At 44.9% G+C, this 24,288-nt stretch overlaps 2 protein-coding genes across 2 annotated transcripts in view; both read left to right on the plus strand.

The window, feature by feature from the left end:
- Positions 1-24,288, plus strand: part of sult4a1 (sulfotransferase family 4A, member 1) — a 167,922-nt gene that overhangs the window by 95,541 nt on the left and 48,093 nt on the right. The gene's annotated exons all lie outside the window — the stretch shown is intronic.
- LOC124469544 lies at positions 11,277-16,837 on the plus strand. The gene is made up of 2 exons (XM_047022904.1): positions 11,277-14,287; positions 15,858-16,837. The coding sequence occupies exons 1-2, from the start codon at positions 11,344-11,346 to the stop codon at positions 15,989-15,991; spliced, it is 3,078 nt and encodes a 1,025-aa protein (XP_046878860.1). The 5' UTR covers positions 11,277-11,343; the 3' UTR covers positions 15,992-16,837.

The following is a 24,288-nucleotide window of genomic DNA, read 5'->3' on the forward strand; positions in this document are numbered from 1 at the left end:
ACATAGCTGTCTCTGTGCACACAATCTTGTTTTGTTGTGTAGTTGCACTCGGTAACTCTGCCACCGTTTGGGTGGTAATGTTAGCTAGACAGCTGGCTAGTTCATCTGAATACTTACATCACAAACATTTGTCCTGAAACAATGTCTGGAAATATTACCATGAATTGTGAACATTTCCCCCCATCCCAATTATTTTGGGGCTTGGGCACCTTAATAAATCTCGGACGTTGAGTATTACTCTTGGTACCCTGACAGCAGCATTGTGAGTGATGCACTACAAATATGAGCTGTATTTTACATTGTCCCCAATGTGGTGATTTGTGCCATTTCATGTAAGCTGAGCTAGTAAGCGTGGTCATGTGTTTTATGTAAAGCATAACATTGCCACGTCTGCCTGTCTGATCATTTATTTGTGTATTTACCGCTGTAGATTCTCAAATTCTATCAACAAAGTGAATGGGCTACATGTGACGGTTCAAACCTATGAATGACTATTGAGAAAATGTTGGTTTCTAGAGAAATGTTTTGTGGTTTGAATAACATTCCTATGATTAGCTAGCTAACTAATGGATATGAAAGGAAAGCAACCAAGCTATCCATCTAGCCAAATTGGACAGTTACTTCAATTCTATAATATGTTGTGACAACTACGGACGGAGTGTTCTGAGATGTGTGCCGCACACAGTTTAAATAGAGGGGTCGCAAACGAGGCAGGGTTTTAACACCTTTAACACACAAAGTATAAACTGAAACTGGAATATTTTCTTGGTTGAGGGTCTGTTCCGGGAGGTCTTCACCTGGCCTTTGGCTAGTTCTATCAAAGTATCAGATCAAGTTAACTTTAATTACAACTAAATTCTGCCAGAGTCCAGCTCTGACCCATCACTCAGTTAGTCTGAGCTCTCCTTGTGTTTGTTTTCTGCTCTTTTATTTCCCCTTTTCTCCCATGAGCTGATTGCAACTGCGCCCCTGGGAAGGGAAATAATAGGTCGCCAATGGCGTGCTCCCTCGTCTGCCTGTGTTTCTTTCTGCGGGGCTGACAGCTTGTATTTTCCCTTCTCGCTCTCAGGTTGTCACACCAGCAAAAACCCAGGGTCTCTCCCGACCTGCAACGGGCTGGTGTAGTGTCCAAATAGTGCTTCTGCATTTGCATGCTCTTTCGCTGACCGATGTTCCACCTGGAAGTTCATTTAGGTAGTCATTGTGGTGAGTTAGGCCACAAAGTAGACCTGGTGGATAGGATGTGATACGTCATCCTCTGAAATTTGGCCCGGGCACCATGGCCACCGAACAAAAGCACGATGAAGAAAGGCAGTCTTTTCTCTGGCGCAGGTGGTGAGGGGTACCTGCCAATACATCCTTTGTGAGGTCAAGGTCATAATGAACGAGGCTTGTCCCAGGCATCTAACCAATTCATCCACTCGAGGCATTGGGTAGGCTTTGAACGTTAAGACCTCATGGAGTTTCCGGAAGTCATTGCAGAACCGGTGGGAACCATCATGCTTGGGAATGAGGACCACAGCACTCATTGATCACTCCTTCGTCCCTGTTGGCTGTCCTTCTCGACTCTGGCATCCGGTAGGGCATGATGTGACTCCCGATTTGGTCTGGATATTGTAGCAGGCATCATTGGTCTCCAACCGGGACCTCTGGGAGCGGGGGCTGGGGTGGTTAGCACTGGAGCACTGTCAGTGTCTTAGTCTGAGTAGTGGATTACCGTTCCCATTGTTTTAGTAAATTAACATTATAAATTTGGGACGGCCTTTACCACCTGGATTGACATACCTTGCAGCTGACTTCTCCGATCTGGGTTCCCTACCAAATAACCAGGAATTTGCATTTCAAGTTCGGTACCAGAACCAGGACACAGTCCCCGGGCTAGAAAATGTTCACCTGGGCTCCCCAGTTGTACAGTATATCTGGGCCTGGACCAGCTGCATCTGTTGAAGATGCTCCCTCACCACAGGCCAGACTTAGGCCATGGTGGGAAAAGGGGTGGCTTTCCCAGGCCTTCCTAGCACTGTCTAATAGGCCTCAGCGCCTACCATATAATATACTAAGGGGGGAAAATCTGGTGCAGGCCTGTAGCCCCCTCACTGATGGTAAAACACATGGGATAAAAGCTGGTCCCAGTTCTGGCCATCTGCTGCCATGTCCTTATTCAACATCTGTTTCACTGTTTTGTTGAAGTGCTTTACCAACCTTTTGGTTTGGGGATGGTACCAGTCGCGCCCCCAGACATTTTTCATAGGGGTGGCCAGATGGGGCAAGGGAAAATCTTGGGGTGGCACACCAAAATCAAAACACTAGGTTTAACAATTTTGAAAAGCGTCTGCCTCAAAAACCTAGTCAAAAAGCGCATATGGTATTTTACAGAGCTGTACTGACGTACCATAGCAAAAGTGCAATGTTAAAAATACGCTTTCAGTGTGATCGGCCCGAATTGCCTTAGTTATTAATAGGCTACTCTCTCTAATCCTGAAGTAAACTTTCGTTTGTCTAAACTAGCTAGCAAAGTAAGACTTGTAGTCAGCCCTCCCAAAATACCAACTTTAACTAGCACTAGCTAATTAGATTAACTACTGTAGCTAACCAACGTAAGCTAGGTTGCCTACTGAAAATAGGTCATTTAAAATTCAAAAACAGTTTATTGAATATTTGTACTTGGCCTACCTTTTTCTACTTTTAGCCAACTGGGCTAGCCTTCATCTACGATAATCTCCCTCAGCTTCTATAGTACCGTTAGGATATAGACTGCACTCTCACCTGGCCCAGTCCAACCTCTTGTGGGGAGAGGGGTGATACAGGAGTGTCAGGATCAGACTGTGGAGATATGTGACAGGACCTGAGTGTGGAGATACATGGATTTCTATGCCGAAATGTTTAAATCGTAGACTGTGGTTTCTATAGGCTAAAATGTATTTTTTAATTATTTTTTGAGGTTAGTTTGTCCTACAATGAAGTAGAAATCCAGTTTTCCATGAAAGAAAAATGTATCATAATCTGGATGACGGACAATATGCGACTCGCGATGGGGGGGGGCGTGGCGCTACTGGATGGTATACCGACGTCCTCAGCTGCTTCACCTGTAGGATGCTGAGAATCAACACAAATTTGTTTTCACGTGTTTTTCTTAAAAAATCTAACGTTCCTTAGGCCAAGTCAACTCTGATATTTCTAGTCTGCTCAGCTCATAGAACCAACACTGGCCGGGTTTCCCAGATTCGTTAAGAAGCTCTTAACGCTTAGAGCTTCTTAAGAACGTTCTAAGAGCGTTCTAGAGCTTGGAAGGCTTCTGAAGTAGTTCTTATAGATCAAGAATAATAGGCTTTGAGTCGAGGAGGTCGGATTACAAAGGTCTGCTTTATTACAAAAAGGTTCTCTGGGATTCACATTCGCTTAGAGCTTCTCAGCCTGAGAAGTTCTAACCTCCTTCATTTCCTCCAGTCATTTATACAGTTCATACACGTCACACAAATAACTCTTGGCATCATCTCATCAATACGTGTTGGTCAATCTTAACCAGACCTTTGTCTGTTTGTTTACCGGTTGTCATGAGTCCATGGTCATCTAGGGTAACAGGGAACAGACTCTGTCACCTCGACCTTGCTTATCTGCGTGAAGCACACAGCTCCCTAACTGCCCTATTGGGAAAACACATTCTTGACACAGGAAGTTTGAGCTGGAACAGCCAAGTGCCTGTTCTCTTATATGACTACGGGGCCTGAGCACAACAACATTGTGACTCATCTATATTATCTTGCGCCCAGCCTAGTGCTTTCCACCCTGCTCTATGCCCTACTCCGGCCTTGCCCTGATGTGACCCCAACATACATATATCTCCCTATAGGACGATATCTGGCCCACAACAGATTCCCTCCTTATAAGGGCATCAAAGCCCTTATACTACGTCAGAAATCTATCATCGGAGAACCCTAAAACATTTAAAAATTGAAAAAAACAAACCTTACAGAAGAAAAAAATAATTTCAAAAATGTATTGAGTTATTCATGAATATATGTTTTTTTAAGAAATATGCTAGTGTTTGTCTGCAGTGGAACTGTCCAAATTCATGTCGTGCAACAAGGTTTCCATTTTTAAAGTTGCCTCGGTTCAGTCTACTCATGGTTGTAAGCTTGCAATATGTGTGAGTATATAGATCCCCTCTTTTCCATGGCTTGACAAAATACCCCAGATACATATACACATACAACAGTGTCAACATATGCAGTGCCTAGATATTCGTTCAGAATTGCCTTTGTTCGCTGTGGCTCAAAAATCCTGGAGTAAAACTCCCCCTGGCGTGTCTTAGGCCATGTTTGTTTGGGGAGAAACCATGGATGGCCATCATTTCAACATAACTGGGCTTGGGAGGGCAGTCCTCCACAACCCTTCAACAATTACACACAAGATTAATGAATCACATAGACATCACTCAATTATACTTTCAAAAAGAAATCAAACTCAAAAAATAAACAAATTATGTGCTTAGTATACTCATTGAGTGATGTTCCACGACCTTGAAGTGGCTCGATTGATTTGTCGACGCCTGGCGTGGTTTGGTGTGGTCTGGTCTGGACATCATTCAGCCACTGTGACCCTCCCCTTCCTCCCCCCCCTGGACCCATCCGGGCGCAGGATATAACTCAGGGGCTGGACTCCTGTTTTTGAGCAGAAAAAGAGGTTGTGAGTCTTCCAACTCCCCCTTCTCTGCTACCATTGGGAAGGCATAGTTGGTTTTGACACGAGACCGGAAAATGGGTATGCAACAGCAGAGAATCAATACTATGGACAATAAGGTTAGTAGCACAGCTATCCCTATTCTCACACAGCTAAACCCCCAATCCCCCAAGCTCTGACTCATGAATTCAAACCATTCAGTTTCGTGTCCTGCATTAGCCTTCATCTCCTCCCTCAGTGCTTTTAAGTCAGACATGGCTTGAGTGAATCGTCCTGTAGGGGCAGTGTTATTCGGTATAAATGTGCAACATACCTGTCCACTCAGAGTGCAAACCCCCCCACGCTCGGCCAGCAGCCAGTCCAATACCTGACGATTCTGCCAGGTCATTGCTGATGTTGCTGACAGCTGCTGTCCCAGGGCGGTGAGAGCCTCGTGCGTATAGTTAATGAAACGCTGCTGATTATAATACAGGTAATTGATCCATTCAGTGTTCTTATTTACCGTTATCCAGGGTAAGATGGATTCAAACCCTGAAGCCACCTCATTTCTAGCTTTAAAGTCATTGGGCACCCCCCTTGGCTGACCTATGGCATCAAAAGCCAGCCTCTTGCGAGGAGCCTCCTCCAGTTTCTCTACTGCTTGGTTGATGGCATTGCATGGGCAATTACTTGTGCTATACATAGTGTGAAGATTAATGCTGCTCATCCCTTTTCCTAAAACATCCCGTGTCATCCCACTTACCTCTCCCTCACCGAGCGATTCGCTCGGGAAGGGGATTCTGCGGTGTGAGTGTGGGGTCTGGGGATCGTCCCCTGCTCGCTTAGCTGCACGTCTCTTAGCGGCTGCTTGAGTAGTGGCGCCATTGGGTTCACTGGCGGGGCTGTTGGAGGTTTGGTGGCCTCTGGCCAACCTTCACTGGCTCGACCCTTGGATCTGGATCTGGTTTGACTTTCTCCTGGAATTAGATACAGTCCAGGAACAGGATACTTCTGTGGCCAGGGGAGAGTCTTATTCTGTTAGATGATCTTGGTGCATTAGTTGGCACTCTGTCATCATAGTGGAGGTGAGTTTTATAGAAACCGGGACAGAGAGATGGGTATACAGTCATAACAGCTTCAAGCTTAGGATGTTTAGTTTAGTCATAGCTTTTGTGAAACTTCATCAGAAACAATGTGGATGTAGGCATACATCACCAAACCCCATTTTCCTCTGCTACTCGCCAGTTGTTCTCCATGCATGGGCAGTGGACTCTGGGAGGTGTTAACTCAGAGCCAACAAACATCGTTAATGTCATCAATAAACCCTGGTTCTATCAACCTAAACCACCTAGGCATTTGTTAACAATTACTTTAGTTTCACATTTCAAGTTACAAAATTGCTGTTGCATCCACCTCATGTGTCCCCGTTTCACTCACCCCCCTTCTTCCCAGTTGGAACGCAACCAGGAAGGGATTGTTGTTATTCGGCGGTTGAGTTTCATTTTCTGATCCCTCAATAGGGAGCAGGTTTTGAGTGACTGTTCGCCGTTGACCAGGGTGGCTTGGTAACTTCAGGCCCTGGATTTGGTCCTTGGCCTTAAGCACAACCTTGACTTCTGAGGCACGAGCAGGAAGCTCTCAACCTCAGTCTCAGACCCAGTTCGAGGGCTGAGAGTTAACCAACGTCATTCGTGTGCTTTGCCTTTAGGACAGCACTGTCCTGTACTGTATCAGGGAAATCAGAGTCAATAGGTGTTATAGGTGTGACCAAGTCTGATGTGGGATTTATAACGGTGATTCCAGATGGACCACATGGTTGACCCTTCAAACTGTATTGTGGTCATCGTTGCTCGTGACCCTGTTTTCAGGCAGTGTTTCTACACGGGGGTGTTGACTTTTCCCCCGGTCGCCTTTACTGGAGACTCGGCCACCAGGCTGGATACTGGTTGGTTTCTCTGAGGCTCGTTCTCTCCTCCTTCTCCTTACTCGTATTCCTACAAAACATCTTCAACAAAAAACTAAACCATAGTCTAAGGGTTAGACTATCAAAATTATAGATGTTGCTTAGGGTGTGCTTTGCTTATCTATCAAATAATTATCAATTTAAAATTGCCTCTGTACTCTCTGAGACCATAGTCCAAATTTTCTATCATTAACTCCCCCCTTCGCATAGTTTAACTATGCGATTCCTAAGGGACAGAAAAAATATGTAAGTTAGTGACAACCTAAATTCTTCATATTCCTTCACATATTATATAATATATTTACTCTTCTTTTTATCTCCTGCTTCCAAGCAGAGTTTGGGGATATTTAATCAAACTTTAATAACTGTACCTGTTTTAGTCCTGTCCACCACAGCAAATCACTCAAACCACTGGGTTCCTGAAACAAGATCCGCCTACTGACAGAGTTAGTTCAGTCCTTTTAATGGCTAATTTTCAAATTATTTCACAATCATGGGTTAGGCCCATGCAGCAGTAAAAATAGTGCTTAGCTGATTTTACAGTGGAGGATGCAGGCATTTCACTTATTTAGAGCATATCCAATCAAAGATGTTTTTTATTGTTTATGCAAGTATTTCCCATCATTCAACAAAACCTTCTTGTGTTGTGTGTGTCTCTACCTGGTGTTACATAATCATGTATGGTGTGCCGTCTCAGATGTGTTAGAGCCCTTTGGCAGCATGGCGGCGGCATTGACTCAGCTAGTGGCTGTGCCCACATGTAACTTGCTCTAGGTGGCTGCCCACAGCCCTCCGTCACTGGAACTCTAACTGGGGTGTCATTCTGTCTTCGGCCGGGGCAGGACTGCTTAAAATGTCCTTGTCCTTCACATCCCCAGCAACGCCGTTCTTTTTTACCTTGTTGCAGGGTGGGGTTTCCTCGGGACAGCACGGCCTCTGCCATTGCCCTTTGACCTCCATTCCCCCATTTGTAAGGGGGCGGACGATCTGCCTGGCCAGTTGTTGGATCGCATGAGGCAGTAGGCAGAGGGATGGTCGGGGATGGTTTTTCTTTCTCCCATTTTTTGCGAGCTCCTTTTTCAACGTCTCTCACGAGGTCCTTCAGTCCCTTTTCAGTCAGTAGATACACCCTTGCATCGACACCCCCCTCTGGGAGCTTGTTGGGCTGCTGATGGAGGGTCTTTCCAGTGGACATAGGACGCCTGTTAAGAGAGTCAATTGATGTACTTCCCACTCCATGTACCTGAAGGCTCACTGCTGCAGACTGGAACTCAGCTTGGACATCAGTGACGTCATCAAGTGGTCTTGGGATCCTGCCAGCATTGGCACGCTGCTTGGCTTCTCCCAGCAGACATCTTATGTAGAAATATGTTTCTAAAAGTTGTTCGTGGGTCAAAACAGTTTCCAGCATTTCATTACCTGCCCCTGTTGGATTTGGCATTGCCTCTGCCCACCTCTCAACCAAAGTCCTTCTGGGTGGGGCAGGGCTAGTACTCATCTGGACCACATGGGTTGCTGCAGAGCGAGTCTGGTCAGGGGTTGCGAGTCTGGGGTTGCGAGTTGCGAGTCTGGGGTTGCGAGTCAGGGGTTGCAAGTGTAGCAGAGAGTCAACAGACAAAGCTTGGTACCATCCACACCTTTCCCCTACCCCCGAAAAGGGGGAAGGGTTCCTTCCCTTTTGTCCTTATCTCCCAGAAGATGCTTCAAAGCCTGACCCAGCATGGGGTCAGGAACAGAGACCACATGGTCACACAGTATCAGACAATGGAGTATAAGGGAGAACTTTCTTTCGTGGAGTTACAAACATATTTCTCAAGGACTACATGGCTCATGGACACTAATTCAATGACAGTAGTCGATGTGTTATAATGTGTGTTTTCTCATTTACCTAGAACGTGTTTAATTGATGTTTGATTATAACTCCCCTTCAGATATAGTTAAATCAGTCAATCTTGATATCAAAATAATTGTATCATACTAACAAAACCAGTTATGAACGTTGTATTGCTCTATTCTGAAGTTTAAGCATTTCATGGACATTTGAGATAATGGAATTTAAACTATCAGCCACTTCACACCTCTGGGCAGATCTCAAGACGACGCCCAGGTGGAAGTAACTGACCAATGAGAGAGGTCACCTTCACATGGATGACCCCCTGTTCTTTGGAGTATAAAATCGCCGAACTTACAATCACCCCCGCTTGTTCGTAGGATTAACTTGGGGTGAACGCGTCACTCCCTAACCTTTACCTCATAACCTGCACCTTCACTTTGCGCCCGGAACTTTGACGAGAGATTCCGTTTCCTATTCGTTGGATATAACGAACCATTGACTCCGTTCTTCAAACCGACAAAAGTAACTGCGATTTGCAATATTTCTTACTTGTGACATATTGGCATGTTGTGATTGAATTGTCGATGTTTGATTGTATTTTACAAATGATTTAACTTGACCATCGTTAGATCAGTTGCTATTGATCGTCCATTGTTACTATAGAAGCCTCTTCCTCTGTACCTCTTCCTCACTCTCTCTCTCCCCTCCCCCTCCACACGCGCTCTACGCAGCCATTGTGCCAGTGCGCTCTCATTAGAATTTAGGCCTACTGTACTGCTTTAGCCCAACTAACCCATAACTTATCTGGTATGTGTTCACTATAATTACATTCTCTTAAATAAATCATTGTGTATAATACTCGCGTATCTCTCACGTTATATGATCTGCTCTACTTTCATAGAATTCCCTACTTAAGATTAGACTGATTATTACGAGTGCTATTATTCAATATTATTAAACAAGGTTTCCTCTGTCCCTTTCACGAATCAGAGGTGGTGCCCCCAAGAACGACTATACTTTATTATAAACTAAGTATTGCTAATCTTAACCGTGCAAACCACACTACATACTGGAGCCCCGTGCGAGGCTTTGAAACAGATTGAAATGAGCGATTTATAACTTGAGATACATCTTCCGTCTGAAACAGAACCCACCCTCCCACCCTTTTGGTTAAATTAACGTCCGTTGTATTTAACTATTCCCCAAATAGCTACAGTTTTAAACACTGTTTGAATACTGTGCTGTGTACTGATTGAATTGGTTTTTCGTAACAACTGAATGTTTGTGGTTGCTATCTAGCTTTGAGCTAAAAGTTGAGCGAAAATACGCGCGTGCGCAGTGACACGGCGTCCCGTCTCATTTCATTTTGTAAGTTTAAGGCAGCGCTTCCAAGAGAAGGCATAAGAACCTTTTAACGGGTCATAACCACTACTTATATTGGTACCATACACGCTTCTAAAAGGTGTATCTTAGTAGGGTTTCCTATTTTGGGTTAAGCGAATTACCCTTGAAACTGATAAGTTGTTCCGAGAAACAAACATGCGGTTTAGTCCTAAAGGACTTTTATTTTGAAAGAGACTTCGCAGTTCTTTACTAAGCTATATGCTTCAATATTGTTAAGCAATTCGTCATTGATTAACCTAGCTTTTCGAAAAAGCTTCACTTTGTTTTGCATGTAATTCAACATTAATGTAAACACTCAACTTTCTAGAATCAACAAAGTACCAGTAAAATAATTATTGAGACAGTGGGTCGCTGTAATTTAAAGACTTTTATTGCGTGCTTAACCGGAAATAGTTACGCTTCGTCAGCAAAACTTATAATTTGATTTCATTCCGCGCACTTAAAAGTGGAAGTTGTCAGAATATCGGCGCTTTTGACCATCCTGAACTGTAATTCTATTTACCCCTCATCAGTATCCAATTTTAACACAATCACTAAATAATAATTAAACGTAAAGTGTATTATTTTTAGTTTGCCTACTTTATTTGCGATCAGTCCAAAAGGACTTTTGTTTGGAAGTAGCCGGACAACGCAGCCTGTACCGTCGCAAATTGTTAAACTATTCTTACATAGATTAACCTAGCTTTTCGAAAAAGCTTCACTTTGTTTTGCATGTAATTCAACATTAATGTAAACACTCAACTTTCTAAAATCAATAAAGTAACAGTAAAATAATTATTGAGACAGTGGGTCGCTGTAATTTAAAGACTTTTATTGCTTGCTTAACCGGAAATAGTTACGCTTCGTCAGCAAGACTTGTAATTTGATTTCATTCCGCGCACTTAAAACTGGATGTTGTTGGAATATCGGCGCTGTTGACCATCCGGAACTGTAATTCTATTTACCCCTCATCAGTATCCAATTTTGACACAGTCACTAAACAATAATTTAACGTAAAGTGTATTATTTTTAGTTTGCCCACTTTATCTGCGATCAGTCCAAAAGGACTTTTGTTTGGAAGTAGCCGAACAACGCAGCTTGTACTGTCACAAATTGTTAAACTATTCTTAAATTGATAAACCTAACCCTTCGAAAAGAAGCTTCACTGTTTTACATTCAATTCGACATTAATGTAAAACCTTGCCCAATTTAAGGCTACATTATAGATGCAGCAGCAATTTGGTTTATTATCTGTATTTTGATTTGCGATTGTAACCTTAATTTTTAATTTGAATATTAATTTCACTTTTGGATTGTTAATCTTTGAATATTAATTTCGGATTTTAAGTTAATATAAAATTGATTTCTATTAAAACAAATTTTTTTATTTAATTTTTTTTTTACAAAAAAAAAAAACACTACAAAATTAGTGCCTAAGAACTTTACCACAATAGCATTGTGTTAATAACCTCCATTAGCCGAATCAATCCCTAGTTAACTAAACATGTCTCACCTCACGGAAGCTGAGAAATTGATGGTCTACCTGTCAGAAAAAGAAAACCCAAACTATGTAGAAACCCTAACCGATCTACCGTTTGAGGGGATCGCATTGAAAACCCTGGAAGTGGTCGCAGAAGATGTGGGCCAACCATTGAACAAGTCCCAAACCATCAAATGCATATCCAGCCTCGGTCTAAACTACGCTGCACAACTCAGGTCATCAATTGCGGATGTCAAAACACAATGGGCACAAGCTCTCCGAGATCAAGAAGAGGCTCTCAAAGTGACAGAAAGTAAACGACAGCGCCGGGAACAATTGGAACAAGAAGCAAGCGACCTGACTGGAGAACTGGAGAGCGCTAAAACTAACCTAATACAACAGGAAATGTCCCTCAAACAGGCCCTCAAAGCAAAAGCAATGGAACAGAACCGACGAGAAGAAAGAGAACAGGAAGCCAGCAGTTTAGCCGAAGAACTAGAAGACGCTAAGACTCAGCTAACGCAACAAGAAAGATCCCTCAAAGATGCCCTCGAAGCAGAAGAAAGAGAACAGGAAACCAGCGACCTAGTCGAAGAACTGGAAAAAGCTAAAACACACCTAACGGAACAGGAAACGCAGCTAATACGACAGGAATTGACCTTCAAAGATGCCCTCGAAGCGAAAGAAGGAGCTAACCGAAGCTATGCCTCCGTCACACTTGAAGATGAAGCGCCCGGCAAAGGATCGCTGGACACGAGTGCAGAACTCTGCCTAATTGCACCCACCTTGGCCGCCCAGCTAAAAGGAATAGCTAGCTCACACAGAAGATGGATTAACAGTGAAGATAGCGAATTCAACATCACAGGCTTCACCCAAAACAAAGCTCCATTCACAGAGACTCTGTACTTGAAGCAAACACTTGGGGAAATGCACCTAATCCACCACATCCATGTCTCTTCGCTTGAGACCGAAAAACTGCTGATTGGACACAATCTACTCAACAGAAAGGAACCCCTCCTTGACTTCAACCAAAACCAGATGTGGACCCACGTCAAGAAGCCTTATCCACTGCCTCACCCTGAAGTCCAGAACACAGTCTTCACAGTGGAAGGGGGGGGACATCCCACGTCTGATCCACATCTCTCAGAAGAGGACCCGATCCATGGGTTAGATGGCCACTCCAGACCGCCCCAGAGCTACGCCACTCAACCATCAAGAAAAAAGGGTCGAAAAGAATTAGCAAAACGCCATGACCGTCGGATGCCAGCAGAAACCCACCTGCGACGAGAAGCGTCACAGGCCCAAAAGAAGTCACATGATGCAAACTGGATGAGAGGGCAGAAAGTAGGAAGACCTACTTTGGTCGACAAGTATCCCAGAAGAAGCACCCCAGCTGTGACGAAGTGGCACAACCCCCGGAAGAGACCACCGCTACTCGCGGACAACAAGCCAGGCACAGAGCCCTACCCTGGCTTCGAAACAGAAGTGATACAACAGCTGGGAAAAGCTGATGCCTTGGAAGAGGACACACAGAGACAACAGCTGAGACAGCTGTTCTACAAGCACAGTGCAATCTTCTCCAAGGATTCCTTGAATTGTGGAGCAACAGACATCCACACTGTTCGCATCCCCACGGATCCAAACGCGGCCCCAACGTTTGTACGGCAGTACAAAATCCCACTGGCTGCTTACAACTCAGTACAAGAAATCATCGACTCACTGTTACAAAAACAGATCATCAGAGAATGCAATAGCACCTACAACGCCCCCCTGTGGCCGGTGCTCAAGCCTACTGGAAAATGGAGGCTCACCATTGACTATCGACAACTCAACAAGCAAGTCCCGTTGTCACGATGGCCAATGATCCATCTTGACCAAGAATTGGCCAAGATCTCTCAAGCACAATACTTCTCAACAGTTGATGTTGCCAACGGGTTCTGGACAATGAAAGTGGACCCAGGAGACCCACACAAACTGGCCTTCTCGTTCGCAAACCGCCAATTCACTTTCAACAAATGCCCCTTCGGCTACTCCAACTCACCCGCAGAGTCCAATATCTTCTTGCACAAGGCAATGCCTGACGCAGCCACCAGAGGCAACCTAATCTGCGTGGATGACGTCCTGATGCGAAGCCAGTCATGGTCAGACCACCTTCAGAAAATTGACCATGCCCTCTCACAACTCTCCCAAGCAGGAGCAAAGCTTGCCCTGTCGAAAGGACAATGGGGGAGGAAAAAGGTGAACTACGTTGGTCTCCTAGTAGGACCCAATGGGATCGAGCCCCAATCAACCAGAATTGAAGCGATACAGAACATAAAAACGCCGGCAGACATATCGGAACTACGAAGCTTCCTAGGAATCTGCAACTACTCAAGGCAATTCATTGAGAACTATGCAGACATCTCCAAACCCCTAAAATCACTCCTCCAAAAAGAAACAAACTTCCACTGGAGTGAACAACACAGCGCGGCGATGACGGAACTCAAACACCGGCTGTGCACTGCTCCATGTCTGGCCTACCCCAACAAAGACAAGGAGTACCACTTGGAGGCTGGATTTTCCAAACACTGCATGAGTGCAGGTTTATACCAAATCTATGATAAAGACAAACGTATCGTCGCCTACGCAAGCAAAAATCTCAGCATGGTGGAAGACAAGTTCTCAGACTGCGAGAAAGCGTTGCTGTCCACGGTGTGGGCAGTAGAACATTACCAGAACTATGTTGGAGGGCAGAAGATAATCATCGAAACATGCCACCAACCGGTCACCTTCCTCAACAGCCAAAGACTACGTGAAGGAAGGGTTTCCAACAGCCGAATAGCCACCTGGATGATGGCCTTCCAAGGCTATGACGTCGAAGTCAAGTATGGACAAAACAACAAAATGTCCCTAGGCCAAGGCCTGGCTACGTGCCAACATTGTGTCAGGGAGGACACCTCCGTGGAATCGCCAACAATCACCGCTGCACCACCTCCACCTCCGTCAAATCACCACTACTTCGATGAGAACACCTGCGATGGCTTACCAACAGCATTCGTTGATGGATGTTCCTTCCATCATGAAAAATATGTCCGAGCTGGAGTGGGAATAACCTGGGAAAACGATCCCAATCTCAAGACCCAACAGATCCAGCTTGGAACTAAAACCAGCCAATATGCAGAATTAGCGGGAATCCTCATCACGGTTCAGCAAGCCGCTGAAAATAACCTAAAAACCTTTGTGATCTGCAGTGACTCCAACTACGCCAGACTCTCTTTCATATGTCACCTGCCTAACTGGAAGCAAAACGACATGAAGAATCAACGTGGAAAAGAGGTGAAGAACCCGGAACTGATCCTGGCGTGCGACAAATCGTCACAAAACAGAACATGATGATATATTGGAAGAAAGTGAAGGGTCATTCACATGTCCCAGGACCAGATAAATCCGGGAATGATGAAGCCGACAGACTGGCCAAAGCGGGCGCCATCACAGGCACGCCATGGAAATTCAAAGAAGAATGGCTGCCACGGACGCCATCCCAAGAAGTTCATGCTGTCACACGAAGCAAAAACAAAGAGGTTACTCCCAAACCCAGTAGTGCTACCCTTACAACTGACCTTGCAAGTCCACTTCACGATTCTGATCTAGTGTCAATGCAACGACGAGATCCAGCGACCAACGCCATGCTCCTGTTCCTGACAACACCAGACGAATATCCAATTACTGCTCAAGCAATGGAAAACTCAGTGGATCTGAACAACCTCTACAATAACAGACACCACCTCAGGATCGAAAAAGGCCTGCTGGTACATGTTTCAGATGCGTACCTGGCCCACAGATGGGTGGTCCCCACGGCACACAGGGGGGTGATGATGGTCCATGCACACGATGAACCCTGCGGAGGCCATCAAGGAGCCACGACCACTTATGACACTCTCCGCCACATTGTCTACTGGCCATACATGGAAAAAGACGTGTCAAATTATGTGAAAGGATGCCTGGTCTGCTGTCAGTTCCAACCTTCCAGACCCCTTCACCGAGCACCGTTACAGAAGAAAGGTATAACGTTCCCCTGGTCAAACATCCAAATCGACTGGATTGGACCAGTGGCAAAATCCTCAAGAGGACACAAGTACCTTCTAACGGTGACATGTGCTTTCACCAAATGGATAGAATGTCTCCCAGCGCCAAATGACACAGCAGAAACCACCGCCGTCCTGCTAATCAACCATGTCTTCAGTCGCTACGGATTGCCAATGTCAATTGACAGTGACCGAGGAACCCACTTCACGGCAACAGTGATGACAGAACTATGGAAAATGCTCGGAGTCCAAACAAAACTCCATATTCCGTACCATCCCCAATCGTCCGGACAGGTGGAGCGAGCTAACAAAACCATAGTGAACATCCTGAAGAAGTATGTGTCCTGTAACCACAAGGACTGGGATATCAAGCTCCCGCTGGTCCTGATGGCCATCAGGGCCACGCCCCACCATTCCACAGGCGTGACGCCTTTTGAAATGATGACAGGAAGACAGATGACGCTGCCCCTGCACCTCCTATACCAAACAGGAGATGCCGCCGTCGCAACAGCCTACACTGCACATCAATACGTGACAGATCTACGCAATCACCTCAAAGAAACCTTTGCGTTTGCCCAACACCACCTGGAGAAAAGTGCCGAGGGTAGGAACGCATTCTACGACCTTAAAGCATCCCAAAAAGAACTCCTGACGGGAGACAAGGTGTGGTACTACAACTTCACCAAACCGGTTGGGGTCTCAAAGAAGTTCCTCCCAAATTGGTCAGGCCCCTATGAGATTGTAGACAAACTCTCACCAGTGGCCTACCGCATAAAAATTAAAAAGGGGCAACACACCCCGCACCTCAAATGGGTCCACTGCAATCAAATAAAATTGCACACCCCTCTAAAAAACATAGCAGACCCAATTCTAATTACTAACTAATACAATTGGATAAGCTACAAGTTTCTAACGAGGAACTCCTTACAGCTGGACATCCCATAAACAAACTACCTAAGCCCTCACCCATGAAGTCCAAGACTCCAGGAAGTCACACACTCCCACTTCTTTTTTTTTATTTTATTTTTTATTTTATTTTTATTATTATTCTTTCCTCTATTAATTTTCTTCTTCCTTTCATTTTTAGCATAGGACCTTAACCTAGAGAAACTTATTAATAGGACCCAAGTTAGTCCCATTGATTCCTGCCTTGTTTAGAGTCCACTCATGCCAATGTGTCCAGTAGAAATGCTGTCGTACTGTCGTGTTTGTCTTTTCTCTGCTCTTCTTACGTGCCAACAGCCCAACGACGTCGAGTCATCGGACGTTGCCAGCAGGGGGATATGTAGCAGAGAGTCAACAGACAAAGCTTGGTACCATCCACACCTTTCCCCTACCCCCGAAAAGGGGGAAGGGTTACTTCCCTTTTGTCCTTATCTCCCAGAAGATGCTTCAAAGCCTGACCCAGCATGGGGTCAGGAACAGAGACCACATGGTCACACAGTATCAGACAATGGAGTATAAGGGAGAACTTTCTTTCGTGGAGTTACAAACATATTTCTCAAGGACTACATGGCTCATGGACACTAATTCAATGACAGTAGTCGATGTGTTATAATGTGTGTTTTCTCATTTACCTAGAACGTGTTTAATTGATGTTTGATTATAACTCCCCTTCAGATATAGTTAAATCAGTCAATCTTGATATCAAAATAATTGTATCATACTAACAAAACCAGTTATGAACGTTGTATTGCTCTATTCTGAAGTTTAAGCATTTCATGGACATTTGAGATAATGGAATTTAAACTATCAGCCACTTCACACCTCTGGGCAGATCTCAAGACGACGCCCAGGTGGAAGTAACTGACCAATGAGAGAGGTCACCTTCACATGGATGACCCCCTGTTCTTTGGAGTATAAAATCGCCGAACTTACAATCACCCCCGCTTGTTCGTAGGATTAACTTGGGGTGAACGCGTCACTCCCTAACCTTTACCTCATAACCTGCACCTTCACTTTGCGCCCGGAACTTTGACGAGAGATTCCGTTTCCTATTCGTTGGATATAACGAACCATTGACTCCGTTCTTCAAACCGACAAAAGTAACTGCGATTTGCAATATTTCTTACTTGTGACATATTGGCATGTTGTGATTGAATTGTCGATGTTTGATTGTATTTTACAAATGATTTAACTTGACCATCGTTAGATCAGTTGCTATTGATCGTCCATTGTTACTATAGAAGCCTCTTCCTCTGTACCTCTTCCTCACTCTCTCTCTCCCCTCCCCCTCCACACGCGCTCTACGCAGCCATTGTGCCAGTGCGCTCTCATTAGAATTTAGGCCTACTGTACTGCTTTAGCCCAACTAACCCATAACTTATCTGGTATGTGTTCACTATAATTACATTCTCTTAAATAAATCATTGTGTATAATACTCGCGTATCTCTCACGTTATATGATCTGCTCTACTTTCATAGAATTCCCTACTTAAGATTAGACTGATTATTACGAGTGCTATTATTCAATATTATTAAACAAGGTTTCCTCTGTCCCTTTCACGAATCAGAGGTGGTGCCCCCAAGAACGACTATACTTTATTATAAACTAAGTATTGCTAATCTTAACCGTGCAAACCACACTACACAAGTCTGGTCAGCTTGATCATCAAGATGGCGCCGACGAAGGCAGCCACGGTAGCTAGGTGCGCTCTGTTTTGTCTTATAATTCAGTGTTCTGCCAAAACTTCCGGAGTTCTCTAACAAGAGAAGAACTTCTAAACATCAGGACTACAACTCCTGTGGATTAATTCCCACTTTTCTGCTCCCAGCGGCAGAATTAGTGGGAATTATAGTCAAAGCCGCCCTCGGCTTTGTCCTAGCAGTGAAGCGCCAAACGAGCCTCTTTGCCTCTTCTACGAGCGTAGAAGAGGCAAACGAGCCGGTGCACTGGTGCGACTCCGTCGGCGTGGGGCACGCACAGCGTTACCGGGGATATTTCTCTCCAACGTGCGTTCACTGAGCAACAAACTGGATGAACTTCAGCTACTGGTGTGGAAAAACAGAGACTTTCATTCATCTTCCGTTTTGTGCTTTACGGAGACATGGCTGAGTGAACTGATCCCAGACTCTGCGCTACAGCTAGCGGGTTTCAAACTGCTGAGAGCGGATCGTGACCCTGTGCTCTCTGGCAAAACGAAAGGTGGTGGTATTTGTTTTTACATTAACAGTGGCTGGTGTGAAGATGTGACAGTGATTCTGCTGCACTGTTCTCCTGATCTGGAATCATTTTTTATTAACTGTAAACCTTTTTACTCGCCACGTGAGTTTGCTTCATTCATACTGGTCGGCGTCTACATGCCCCCTCAGGCTAGCGCCAACGAGGATCAACGTGTGCTCGCTAACCAGATATTGTTCGTGGAGCTTGATAATCCGGATTCCTTGGTTATTGTGCTAGGCGACTTTAACAAAGGCAATCTCACTCAAGAACTCCCCAAATACAGACAACTCAACAAATGCCCTGCCAGAGAAGGGAACACTTTGGATCACTGCTACTCTACAATCAGTAAAGCATACCATGCGGTTCCCCGAGCAGGACTGGGTCACTCAGACCACGCCATGGTTCACCTGATTCTTGCATACAGGCAGAAGCTTAAGCGCTGCAAGCCTGCTGTTAGGACATTGAAACAGCTGACCAGTAAGGCTATGGAGGAACTGCGGGCGTGCTTGGACTGTACTGACTGGGATATGTTCATGACTGCCTCCAATAGTCTGGATGAGCTCACAGAGGCTGTGACATCATACATCAGCTTCTGTGAGGACTGCTGTATACCAACACGCACCAGGGTGAGCTACAACAACGACAAACCCTGGTTTACAGCTAAACTCAGAAGGCTGAGGCTGGACAAAGAGTCCGCGTTTAGGAGTGGGGACAGGGACAGGGACAGTTTCAAGGAGTCGAAGAACAGGTTTAGCAAGGCAGTGAGAGAGGCTAAACGACTGTACTCAGAGAGGCTGAAGCGCCAGTTCTCTGCTAACGACTCTGCTTCTGTCTGGAGTGTGCTCAGGCAGATCACCAACTTCAAGCCCAGAGCCCCCCACTCCACTAACGACTCTCGTCTGGCCAACGACCTGAACGAGTTCTACTGTCGTTTTGAAAGACAATTGGACAGTCCTGTACAACTCCTTTCCACCCGTGAGGCCTCCCTCCTCCCCCCCTCTACAGTGACGACCCTCTCCATTCAGGAGAGAGAAGTGAACAAACTGTTCAAGAGACAGAACCCCCGCAAAGCAGCTGGGCCGGACTCTGTCTCTCCAGCCACCCTCAAGAACTGCGCTGACCAGCTGTCTCCGGTGTTTACCTACATCTTCAACACCTCCCTGGAGACATGCCATGTGCCAGCCTGTCTCAAGTCCTCCACCATCATCCCTGTGCCCAAAAAGCCCAGGCCAACTGGACATAATGACTACAGACCCGTCGCCCTGACCTCTGTGGTAATGAAGTCTTTTGAGCGCCTGGCGCTGGCACAACTTAAAGCCATCACAGACCCTCTACTGGACCCCCTGCAGTTTGCCTACAGAGCCAACAGGTCTGTGGACGATGCAGTTAATATGGCCCTCCACTTCACCCTACAGCACCTGGACTCCCCAGCATCCTACGCCAGGATCCTGTTTGTGGACTTCAGCTCTGCCTTTAATACCATCATCCCCGCTCTGCTTCAGGACAAGCTCTCCCAGCTGAACGTGCCTGATTCCACCTGCAGGTGGATCACAGACTTCCTGTCTGACAGGAAGCAGTGCGTTTAGCTGGGAACACAAGTCTCTGATTCCCGGTCCATCAGCACTGGATCTCCCCAGGGTTGCGTCCTTTCTCCTCTGCTCTTCTCCCTGTACACCAACAGCTGCACCTCCAGTCATCCGTCCGTGAAACTCCTGAAGTTTGCAGACGACACCACCCTCATTGGGCTCATCTCTGGTGGAGACGAGGCTGATTATAGGTGGGAAGCAGCCAACCTGGTGACCTGGTGCAGCCAGAACAACCTAGAGCTCAATGCTCTCAAGACAGTGGAGATGGTTGTGGACTTCAGGAAGAACACAGCCCCACTCACCCCCATCACCCTGTGTGACTCCCCAGTCAACACTGTGGAGTCCTTCCGCTTCCTGGGCACTATCCTCTCCCAGGACCTCAAGTGGGAACTGAACATTAGCTCCCTCACCAAGAAAGCACAACAGAGGATGTACTTCCTGCGGCAGCTGAAGAAATTCAACCTGCCAAAGACAATGATGGTGCACTTCTACACAGCCATCATTGAGTCCATCCTCACCTCCTCCATCACCACCTGGTACGCTGCTGCCACTGCCAAGGACAAGAGCAGGCTGCAGCGTATCATCCGCACTGCAGAGAAGGTGATTGGCTGCAATCTGCCTTCCCTCGAGGACCTGCACACCTCGAGGACCCTGAGACGGGCGAAGAAGATTGTGGCTGACTCCTCCCACCCTGGACATTCCCTGTTTCAGTCACTCCCGTCTGGCAGAAGGCTGCGGTCCATCAGGACGAAAACCTCACGCCATACAAACAGTTTCTTCCCTTCCGCTGTTGGCCTCCTCAACAAGGCCAAAGCTCACACTGACTGAATGTCTTTAAAAACTTTTTACATTTTGCACTACACTCAATTCCTGTAATATTTGTATTTTATATTGTATTTTATATTGTAAATTGGCGACTTATATTTTACTTATTGTATATTTTATTTTAATTGTATTCCACTTAGTATTGCTAGTTTATGTATCCTTAGTAAAGTTAGACCACATATTTAAATTTAAGATTCCTAAATGTTTACTGTATGCACCTTCCTGCCAAAGCAAATTCCGTGTCTGTGCAAACTTTCATGGCGAATAAATCCCATTCTGATTCTGATTCTGGGTTGCTCCTCCCTCCTGTTTCATTGCTCTCTCTGCCATGAGTGGTAGTTTGTAGGCACAACAGCTCAGTGATCTAAGCTCAAATACAGATATCATTTAACAAGTCAAAACAACCCTTGTCCTCTCTTTTTACCAACTATAATGAGATATGAATCAGTTTGGAGAAACTCTCAAAACTATACCCCTATATAATATGTATGTGTTTGTGCATAACATTTATGTGGCAGTGGTCTTGTTGAACGGGAAAACTCTGCACATGCAACAAAAACACAGTTCTATTTTGATACTGAACACTTTGAGATAGGGCTTGTGTAAACCCTTTCGTTGTACTTGTGCCAGATTTTCGCCTCTCCGTCTGTAATTTTCAGAGAGCAGAATGTAAGACATTTATATAGCATTCTCTCAAATGTACCTTCAGATTTTATCTTTACAGTTACTTTCTAACCTTAGACTGAGAATTTAGATGTATTCTATTCTCCTTCCTGCTATCCTGTTGATTTGGGTAAAACCTCTTACTGTGTTAACATCAATGTTAACCCTTTCCATATTTCTCAACTCTATCTGCTCATACTCGTCCTTTACTATTTTCCGTGTGTGATCAGCCATGTTGTTAGTTTAGGCTTGTCTGTTAATAATTATACGGGTAATTAGGCCGTTTTCTCTTAACTAGACTGAGAATCAATGTGCCCACATTTTCTCAGCCACACACACATTCATAGTCCATCAATTTACCATGTCCAACATTCATAACGTCATTCATTACGTCATGTTTCAAGTCAAGTCTTGTTGAGGCTTTCCCTCTATTCTCAAACAGCCAGACCCAAGACAGACCTGATATAGAGGCATACATCGAACTCTAAAGGTCAGTTCTCCTCCCCCTCGAATATCAACTTTCTCTTTTTTATCCGCTCCATACTTTGATCATTTTATTCATTTAATTTTTGTTCTTGATTCGTTTTCTAAAACATTTCTTTACAACCTTTTATCAAATCGTGAAATTATTGTTCTTTTAGAATTATAACAGTTTTTATTAATTCAACCTCTTTCTCATAGTTATGATATACGCACATACTTGAGCAGCGCCCTTTGACCCTGCTCAGCCCCGCCTGTACAAGTCACTTCTGTTCTCAGCTGTGAGTATGCGAATGATTGCGCAATAGACGCAGCTTTCTTGCCACAGGCTCCTTTTCCTGGTTTTCTTCAGGATTATACGTGTTAATATCAAAACTGTCAATTGGTTCATTTCTTCGTTTTACCTGACTCCATTTCACACGTATGTTTTTAGCATTTTAACGGAGATTTCAGTCTTGTCCTCCTATCCTCCCGCGGCAGCTTTTGTTTAACACAGCTGTCTCAGGGAGTTTTCGGAGCTAGGCAAGACTTTTATCTCTCGGATTATGTCATAAAAACACAGTTTTTCATTATATACATTATCTACGGATATCTATCTTCTGTTAGTTTGTCCAGCACGTCTTTAAGATAAATCATACGGGTCATGAGTCCTAATTTTTCTTTCGACTAAAGAAATAGCTGCAGCTTTCTCTTTGCTGTCACTTTGTTGTTATTTAGTGAAAACTAGACAGGACATAGATATTACAATAATGCAATTTGTTGAGGTCTGTTGAAAAGGTTAGTCACGCAGATGCTCGTCGAATTTTTAACATCTTTGGCTAACATGATTTTTTCCAACAGCCTTGTTTTCCGTGTAACGACAATTACAGTCCTTCCACACGTGTTGATATCATTTGTTGACCAACCCGATTGCCCGAACCCTTGACTATTACCAGTTTAAATCAAGGTTTCTAAACGTTATGGTTACTCAGTTTACTCGAATATCTTTTTACTGGGCCATAAATTGTTTTTGCACCATAGGACAGCTTTATCTCCTTAGGAATCGCCGGATATCCCTATAGCCCACCCTTTACCGAATACGATAGTTTTGAAAGCTTTAGCAAGAAACATTTACATTCATTACTCTTTCATTCAGGGAGACATACAGGTAACTTATGTAACTCAACGTTTGTAACCGACTTCCTGCTCGTAATCAGCCTTCTCACTTTGCTTCAGTTCAAAATTCGTATCTAGGCATTCTCAGGTTTACAGGTTTAATTGCCTACCTTCGTCTAAATGTAGATTTCTTCTGAATCTCGTTGGGCTTCACCAGTTTTGTGGAAGGCTTCTGAAGTGGTTCTTATCGATCAAGAATAATAGGCTTTGAGTCGAGGAGGTCGGATTACAAAGGTATGCTTTATTACAAAAAGGTTCACTGGGATTCACATTCGCTTAGAGCTTCTCAGCCTGAGAAGTTCTAACCTCTTTCATTTCCTCCAGTCATTTATACAGTTCATACACGTCACACAAATAACTCTTGGCATCATCTCATCAATACGTGTTGGTCAATCTTAACCAGACCTTTGTCTGTTTGTTTACCGGTTGTCATGAGTCCATGGTCATCTAGGGTAACAGGGAACAGACTCTATGTCACCTCGACCTTGCTTATCTGCGTGAAGCACACAGCTGCCCTATTGGGAAAACACATTCTTGACACAGGAAGTTTGAGCTGGAACAGCCAAGTGCCTGTTCTCTTAACTGACTACGGGGCCTGAGCACAACAACATTGCGACTCATCTATATTATCTTGCGCCCAGCCTAGTGATTTCCACCCTGCCCTATGCCCTACTCCGGCCTTGCCCTGATGTGACCCCAACATACATATATCTCACTATAGGACGATTTCTGGCCCACAACAGCTCCTAAGAAGCTCTGAGCGTTAAGAGCTTCTTAACGAATCCGGGAAACCCGGCTACTATTTTTTCTTTGGCTGCACTATGGGTAGAGTGGACAAGCTTGCATGGTACACCATGTCTTGCAATGCAATGACAGCTTGGCTAGATGTTGTCGGTAGAGTTGCTACTTCCGGGTAGTTGGAGAAGTAATCTGTCACAACTATCACAGTCACGTTTGTGTTCAGGCCAACCTCTTGAAATCATCTTCTTGAGCTCTTTCATTGTCTCATCTTTTTCAGTTTCTTGTCTTATCT

This window comes from Hypomesus transpacificus, chromosome 7, assembly GCF_021917145.1.
Source record: "Hypomesus transpacificus isolate Combined female chromosome 7, fHypTra1, whole genome shotgun sequence".
Lineage (NCBI taxonomy): Eukaryota > Metazoa > Chordata > Actinopteri > Osmeriformes > Osmeridae > Hypomesus > Hypomesus transpacificus.

Bases quoted from the DNA above. Each gene is read 5' to 3' on its own strand.
- LOC124469544 (XM_047022904.1), top strand. From the start codon at position 11,344: ATGTCTCACCTCACGGAAGCTGAGAAATTGATGGTCTACCTGTCAGAA. The intron at 14,288-15,857 runs CACCTCCACCTC...CTGCCCCTGCAC, and splicing joins GCCAACAATCACCGCTGCAC to CTCCTATACCAAACAGGAGA.